Source organism: Gadus chalcogrammus, unplaced genomic scaffold, assembly GCF_026213295.1.
Source record: "Gadus chalcogrammus isolate NIFS_2021 unplaced genomic scaffold, NIFS_Gcha_1.0 GACHA068, whole genome shotgun sequence".
Lineage (NCBI taxonomy): Eukaryota > Metazoa > Chordata > Actinopteri > Gadiformes > Gadidae > Gadus > Gadus chalcogrammus.
The window spans coordinates 242657-250803 of record NW_026613503.1 but is presented as its reverse complement, the minus strand read 5'-3'; the positions used below and the strand labels follow the sequence as shown (position 1 = coordinate 250803).

The window sequence follows — 8147 nt, the reverse complement described above, 5'->3', positions numbered from 1 at the left end:
AAGCCCTCCAGATTGGACATAACTTCGCTACAAAGGATGGTCAATAGCCACAGCTGATTGGCTCATGACATGATGGCTTCTACATCCCAAAATAGATTGATGAGCACCAATACACTCCATCAGCTGAATGGAGGTGCGATCACATGAGATGCGTCGAATGCGACCCACTCCATCGTTTTCCTGTCGGGAAAGCGGCGCTGCAATTTCTCGGGGGGAGGGCCAGCGCCTGAGCTTGCGTCACTGTCTCGCGGGGGAGACTAGCTTTACGTTTAAAAACGTTGACCCCGGCGTGTCGAATGACGCAACCAAGAGATTTCAGGTTCTGTCGATAAGCAATGTTTAAACGAGATGATCTTATGTGTGGTTTGAGAACACAAAGGCAGACTTGGCGACGGGGAACAGTGTCTCAGCGCACCTCAAGTCAACGCACCTTTACTCAAAGTCAAGCACCAGGAGGGCTTCACCACGCTCAAAGGTCCCCTCCTTGAGGTTCCTGTCGCACATCAATGTTGACCGCTCGTCCCGTCCACAGAAAACTCCCGGACGCGGAGGGTCCGACAACGCCCACCACGGTGAGGACTAAGACACCTTCTACAGCCGGGCCTCCGCAGGCTCCCATCCCGACCTCTCCAACAGCCCCGCAGCCAGGCCTGTCTCCATGGGGCAGCCGGGCCTGTCTCCATGGGGCAGCCGGGCCTGTCTCCATGGGGCAGCCGGGCCTGTCTCCATGGGGCAGCCGGGCCTGTCTCCATGGGGCAGCCAGGCCTGTCTCCATGGGGCTGTCCGGCTCCACGGCCGCCGGCGGTGACCGGCTGATGAGTGTGCCGGGCTGCAGGCGGAGCAACGCCAGCACCACCGCGCCGACACGCAGTGAGTTATTCAGAGAGGTTGGAGATCTTGGTGTTGGATAAATGTTGGAAAAAAAAAAGTAAAAGTCCATGTACATAGTTCTTGTTTATTCATTTGTGAGCGCGTTTCGAGGCACAAGTACATCCTGTGTGGGAGCTGAGAACGAGCCCGAGAACGGGCCAGATGATTGGATGAGGATGGCCGAGCTCCAGTCCAGGAACAAGACCTGCCTTCCCCACCTCAAGAGCAGCTAAACCCATCCGGGTTTAGGATGGATGTCATTTGTAAGTTCATGTTTAAGTTCAAGTAATGGATTGAAAATGTGTTTTGAGGAAGAAGAGATTTAAGAAAAGCTACTTTTAGTTAATATAGGCCCACAAGAAAGTCAGTTCGCACATGGATTCCGAAGAAGAAATGGTGGTTATAAAACAATGTGTTTACAGGTTGCAAAGACAAAGACTGTGAAAAGACTCTTATAATGCAACGAAATTAGGAAATGTGATGAGATTTGAGTGAATATTATAAGTGAAAGTGTGAGATATGTGATTATACATAAGGTCAAAGGTCACGCCTATTCCAGTCAAGACAAGCTACCAGTGAACACAGCGGAGTGAATAGATGGTTGTCCTAGTGCACAATGACTTCCACTGTTTAACTCATAACATTAGCGTGAGATATCTGTAATGTGAAATCTGTCATCAGATATATTTCTTGAATAATGGACTCTAACCTGTAAGTAATCAAATTGTTACAACAGAATGGACTGAAACCAGAAATGTCGGTACGACATTTAGTTAAGCAGGGGAGAATGTGGTATACCCCCCATTTTTGCATTTTGTATAGTCCCTTTTCATGATTCTGTGACTTATGTACGATGGAGTTACATGTTTTGGCCAATAGATGGCACTATTAGACCTCTGAATAATGCAGTTGCATGACGATTATGAGCAAAGGAAGAAGTTGTTACTGCGAGTGAAGGAAGGAAGCAGTCGCATTCTCTAAGTGAATGAACCAAAAACTCTTATATCGCTTTAACAATGTGTGTGTGTGTGTGTGTGTGTGTGTGTGTGTGTGTGTGTGTGTGTGTGTGTGTGTGTGTGTGTGTGTGTGTGTGTGTGTGTGTGTTTACCTTGGCCCTTTCTAAATACCTGCTTGTAAAGTTTGTTCCAAGATGAACCCAATCCAATCCAGCCCAACAAGATTCCTCATTGAAGTGAAATTGTTCCGCCTCGAGCAGCAAGACACCTGTACAGTGATGTCATGGAACAGCAGCCAATAGGAGGTTAGTCTGAGAGGAGGGTAAACTGGTCCAACTGGTTGGTTCACAGGATAATTTCCTTGTTCCCGAGTCGGACGGTTTGGTGATGCTCACTTCATTACAGCAGTGAGAAGACCCAGGTAATTTACTCCACTCTGATCCGGGATTCATCATAAATTTCTGTAACTTATTGATCATATCAATAGGAAAGGTACTATTTTACTATCATCAGGTATGGGTTGAAATCGTTAGTGAATACGTTGAGTACTCTCACCTCTCACTGTTCACTGCTGTTACTCAAATCAAAACTACTGATTGGCTACGACCTCTATTTTTCCATCGTTATACATTATAAATGATTAAACTTTATTTAACAATGGTTTTCTAGGAATGGCCTCTGCGACATCGTGGTCTGAGGAGGACTTCTCCTGTTCCATCTGTCTGGATGTGTTCAACAGCCCAGTTACCACACCATGTGGACACAACTTCTGCAGAACCTGTATTACAGTGTTCTGGGATGACATGGTCCAGTACAAATGTCCTGTCTGCAACGAGCTGTTCCACACAAGACCTGTTTAACGGGTTAATACCTTCATATCAGGGATGGTTGATCAGTTTAGAAGTTCTGTACGAGTCAAAGAGCAGCCTTGCGTTGAACCCGGAGAAGTTCCTTGGGACGTCTGTACTGGGACCCAGCTGAAGGCAGTGAAGTCCTGCCTGGTGTGTCTTATCTCTTACTGCCAGACCCACCTGGAGCCACATCAGAGAGTCGCAGTCCTGAAGAAACATCGGCTGGTCGAGCCTATGGACCGTCTGGAAGACAGGATGTGTAAGAAACACGACCGACTTCTGGAGCTCTTCTGCCAGACTGAACGGGTGTGTGTGTGTCAGTTCTGCACAGAGACAGAACACAAGTCCCACCCTGTTGTCCCTTTAAAGGAGGAATATGAAGTGAAGACGGCCCAGCTGGGGAAGATAGAGGCTGAAGTTCAGCAGATGATCAAGGAGAGACAACGAAAGATTAAAGACATCATAGACACGGTGGACCACAGCAAAGCAGACGCAGACAGAGAGATAGCCGATGGTGTGCAGGTCCTCACTGCTCTGAGGCGGTCTGTTGAAAAGTGTCTGGATGATCACAACAAAACGGTTCAAGAGAAACTGAAATCCACAGAGAAAGAAGCTAAAGGCCTCATCAAAGAGCTGCAGCAGGAAATAAAAGATCTGGGGTCTCATTTATAACCGTTGCAGACGCACAAAACGGGGCTGAAAGTTGCGTACGTGACTTTTCACGCCAAGGTTGTGATCTATAAAAAAACAACTTGACGGGAAAATGTGCGCAGCCCTAAGCAAACTCTGACCCATGCGTACGCATGGTTTGGAGGAAAAGGAGAATTGGCGACACAGACGCCAGGTGGTGAACTGAAGTCAGACCGAAGAATTGCAGAGTGAGAAGAACGATTATGTTTTATCATCGCCCTTCATCAATTTAATTTCAACCCGTATCATGCGTTAAATCCTAATCAGAATAATTTAAATCCACTGCGTTATTTCTCAGTTATAACTCCAGAAATATCTCCTTAGAATAGAAATAAAAAGAAATTATCTATATTTAATCCCGTCACTCCATACTGTCCACTGACGGCGCGACTGCATGGAATAAAGCATCTGTCCAACATGTGTCAATAACTTAATATTTTTATGTGACACTGTAAACACATGATCAAATGTCAATTAAATCCCAAGTGTGAAAAACCAAGCCACACTCATCACAATCGTTGTCCGTTACTCTTGATGCTTTTCATGACAAATCAGGCATTAAAAAGGGGTTATGTTCAAGAACATTTTACGTGGGTAATTACAAACTGATTATCCAAGGCGTTCTCGTCAGTCTTATTACCGTAACCCTATAAATACAGAGGTGAACGCCGTGGTAATGCTGCACCATATGGCACTTCTGGCGGACCATGCAGGATTCGGAGGGAGAGGGTATTTAGGGACCATAACGATTTATTGGTAGGCTACATAAAAATATGTAACTCTATGTCAGACCACTTCTTTTTTAATTCTGGGACTGTGCGCTCCGTGCTACTGACAGAGTTCACTGCTGCAGCAACATGTTGCCACTCACTCTGCTTTTTGCTGTTGGCGATTCCAATCCCGTGACCGCCAAACAAAACTACCTTTCGGGCCTCCATCTCACCCACAAGTGTCTCCACTTCAACCTCCGTGAAATTTCGCTTTTTAGATTTTCTCAGTACTTCTGCCATTGTTTCCAACAAGACATAATACCGGCATCTGAGTCTGTTTTATATGCAGATCGCATTCATGAGGTCATTTGCATTGACCATTTATGGTTAAAAAGGGGCGTGTAGAGGGTGGAACGTGAAGCTGATTCAGCTGCGCACAATTATAGTCAGTATGTGATTTATAAAGCAAAGATTGCGTACAGGTGTGCGTACGCAGTGTTTTATAAATCCGAATATTTTTTGGCGCACGCAAAACTTGGCTTCTGGGCGTACGCACATTTTTAGTAACGATCCCACGCACAGTTTTATAAATGAGACCCCTGACCAATAGAAGCTCAGAGGTGAAGCAGTTCATCCAAACTGAAGACCACCTCCACCTCCTCCAGACCTTCAGATCCCTGAAGGATCCTCCACCCACCAGGGACTGGACCACGGTGGAGGTCCGTCCTCCATCATACGTAGGGACCTTGAGGAGAGCCCTGGATCAGCTGGAGGAGACACTGAACATGGAGATGAAGAAGGTGCCTGACCTGAGATCAGCTCTACACAAGTGTAAGTGTCTGTTTGATTTGATTTAGGGCTGTCAAATACATATTTAAAAATATTCGTCAAATATAAAGAAATATTTTACATCCAAACTAAATTAAAGATGTCAGATGTTTTCCCCTTAAGATATGAGTGCCACCGTGTAAAATAAGGTTGAGAAATAACCTTACATTAAAAAATGTAATGCAAAAAAACACATAGCATGCGTTCACACTCACATCCATATGGCCCGTCGGCCTCCTGGGGAACGGGACTCGGCTACAGCGGTCCGTTCTGGGAGCGTATCTCGGTCCGGTCCTCGGTCCTACACTGGACCCACATGTGTCTCATTAGCCCGTCTCCGCCTCCATTTATATACCGCTCACCTGCGTCTGACCGGCCTCCCTCGCGGGTGTTTCCTCTGAGGCAATGCGCCAATGCGGTCCCCGGCGCCCTCTGGGTGAGAAGGGTGGTAGACCCCCTACACCACCGGTCCCCTGGGCTTCAGGGCCGCTGTGTCGGGGCCGGGTTACCACAATGTGTTCAAAACATTGTTGTATTATATTCATAACATTGTTGTTAATACATTCATAGCATTGTTGTTAATACATTCATAATATTGTTGTTAATGTGTTCATAACGTTATTGTTGAGGTGTGTGTATCAATGTATGTGTACATATGTATATGTATGTATGTGTTCATATCTATGTATATGTACACAGAGCGCAGGAGAACAATACTAGTGATGATGATGATGAGGATGAAGAGCGGTTCAGCAGCTCATCATGTCTGGTTCTCCCTCACATGCCTGTGACCTCACACTGGACCCCAACACGGCCCACAGAGACCTCTCTCTGTCTGAGGACAACAGGAAGGTGACGTGGGGTGGAGAGGTCCAGGGGCCTCATGTACTAAGGTTGCGTACGCACAAAAACGTGGCGTACGTCCTTTTCCACGCTGACGTTCAGATGTACAAAACGTGAAATGACCGTAAAAATGTGCGGTCCCCACGCCAGCTCCAGAGCTGTCGTACGCACGTTTCTACAGCTATTGTTCCTTTGGCGACACTTAGAGGTGACGCTGGGAAACTGGGAAAAAAGGTGAAAACCATGACTCATCAGAGTGATTTGCACATCAGAGACACACTAATGAACGATTAACACACCTCGCAATTATATGGGTGGCTATAAAAGCATGCGCAATGGATGAAGAAAATTGTTTTAAAAATGGCTGCGTTAGCGTTGTTAGAGGACATCGCAAATGGTCAAATCCGAAGGGAACGTATATTTAGGGAACGCGAGGACTTACTCGCAAATGATGATGATTAGCTCATGAGCCGATTTCGTTTCCCCAGGCCAGTATTACTGGAGCTGTGCGCAGAGCTGCGGCCGGCCCTAGAGCGCCACACAGCCAGGAGCCAGGGGTTGTCCGTGCCCACACAGGTGCTGACCACGCTGGGGTTCCTGGCAACAGGGGCCTTCCAGCGGGAGCTGGCCGATCGGTCAGGAGTGTGCCAGTCCACCCTGAGCCGAGCCATGCCAGCTGTGTGGGACGGAATCATCATATGAGATTAATATGAGTCCAGACCGGCCTCATATGCATTAATGCATTAATATGAGATAATTAATGCGTTCAAAGCCGAGCCACGCCGCCTTGCCCTGTGAATTCAGTTGCAGCACAAATATAGCAGCAAATACGTTACATTCTTAACCCAGCAGCGGTGTTGTTCAGATACTGATTAAATGGGTTTGTTAACCATGTTTGTTAACCATAATAGTATGGCTCCATGAGTATGCGCACACGTTCTATGTGTTCTTCATCTCTGGGCACTGCGTCCCTTTATGTTTTGCAGCGGTTGCATTTGTTCTCTGTTAAAACACATGGTTAATGTATTATTTTGGAGTTAATAAATTTGGAAAAAAAAACAGGAACACCACTAGTTTCTGGCTACGCCACTGGTGTCACCGATCAAAGCGGCCACTCTCAAATCGAAGGGGGAGAGTTCCCCCACTCCCGTCCCCCCACCTGTTGCGGTCACGCTTCGGCGGTGGGCAGAAACCCTCCGCTTCACCTCCACCTTGAGGTCTGACCACTTTTTTTTAATTTCAGAGTGTGTGCGCTGCTGAGACCCCACTGCATTGACGGCCTCGCAAACACACTCCCACTCACTTCTCTTTTGTTTTGCATGTATCCCTGTTGACAGGGTTCCAATAGCATATGCTTGCGCATTTCTACCTCGTGGAGCAAAATCTCGAGCTCAGACTCCGTGAAGTTTCGTTTTTTGCCTCTGTTCATGGTGCCAGGTGATCGGATTAAGAGGTGAATCTCAGGTCCAGAGGCCTATTTAAATGAAATTGCATATTTAAATGAGGGCGTGGACAGGGAGGAGTTTGGAACCTCGGCATGTGCGCTCAATTCCACGTTGATCGAGATGTACAAAAGAAACGTGCTTGGATCCATGCGTTCGCACACTTTGATACATCTGAATTTATTTGTGCGTAAGACAGTTTCTGGGTTTTGGCGTACGCCAAGTTTCAGTATGAAATCCACGCAAGTCTTAGTACATGAGGCCCCAGGTCCTCAGCCTCTCTGTGTCGGTTGTAGAGAGAGTGGGGGGAGCAGGAGCCTCCCAGTCCTCCCAGTCGGGGGGCCGTTCTCGTCTCCCTCGGCCGGAGTCGGTCCTCTGACTCCGCCCCTCAGTTGTAGAAAAATGGGTAAAAAAGGTAAAGAAAAGTCGTAAAAAAGAAAAGTGCCGCCCCTCCGTGAAACACGCACACACACACACACACACACACACACACGCACACACACACACACACACAAACGCATACAACACACACACACACACACACACACACACACACACACACACACACACACACACACACACACACACACACACACACACACACACTGAGAGGACTGATGACTCAGTGTCTCTGTGGCAGTTATAGTCTCTCTCTCTCTCTCTCTCTCTCTCTCTCTCTCTCTCTCTCTCTCTCTCTCTCTCTCTCTCTCTCTTCTGGTATAGCATGATAAACCATGAAAAGGCTTTTAAGATCTCCCATAGTTAGATAAGCACATTTATTATTTGAAATGTATATAAATACCTATTGATGGTCAATGTTTATATATTTTCAGACTTTACCAGTTTTGGTCTTAAGGGCTCTTATGCCGCTTTTCCACTGCATGGTACCAGCTCGACACGACTCGACCCGACCCGACTCAGCTCGCATTTTTTGCGTTTCCACAGCGAAAACATGGT

At 46.9% G+C, this 8147-nt stretch overlaps 1 protein-coding gene across 3 annotated transcripts; it reads left to right on the top strand.

Moving 5' to 3' along the window:
- The first annotated feature begins 1356 nt into the window (after positions 1 to 1356).
- On the top strand, positions 1357 to 7633 carry LOC130378167 (tripartite motif-containing protein 29-like). 3 transcript variants are annotated; one of them, XM_056585059.1, is made up of 2 exons: positions 1357 to 2247; positions 2496 to 7633. In XM_056585059.1, the coding sequence occupies exon 2, from the start codon at positions 2711 to 2713 to the stop codon at positions 3347 to 3349; it is 639 nt and encodes a 212-aa protein (XP_056441034.1). In that variant the 5' UTR covers positions 1357 to 2247; positions 2496 to 2710; the 3' UTR covers positions 3350 to 7633. The 3 variants fall into 3 exon arrangements, with proteins under 3 accessions (XP_056441034.1, XP_056441036.1, XP_056441035.1); XM_056585061.1 differs by having other exon boundaries at positions 2237 to 2318; XM_056585060.1 differs by lacking the exon at positions 1357 to 2247 and adding an exon at positions 2280 to 2339.
- Positions 7634 to 8147: the final 514 nt, after the last annotated feature.

Excerpts from the sequence above, each read along its gene's own strand:
- LOC130378167 (XM_056585059.1), top strand. The coding sequence starts at position 2,711 with ATGGTTGATCAGTTTAGAAGTTCTGTACGAGTCAAAGAGCAGCCTTGC.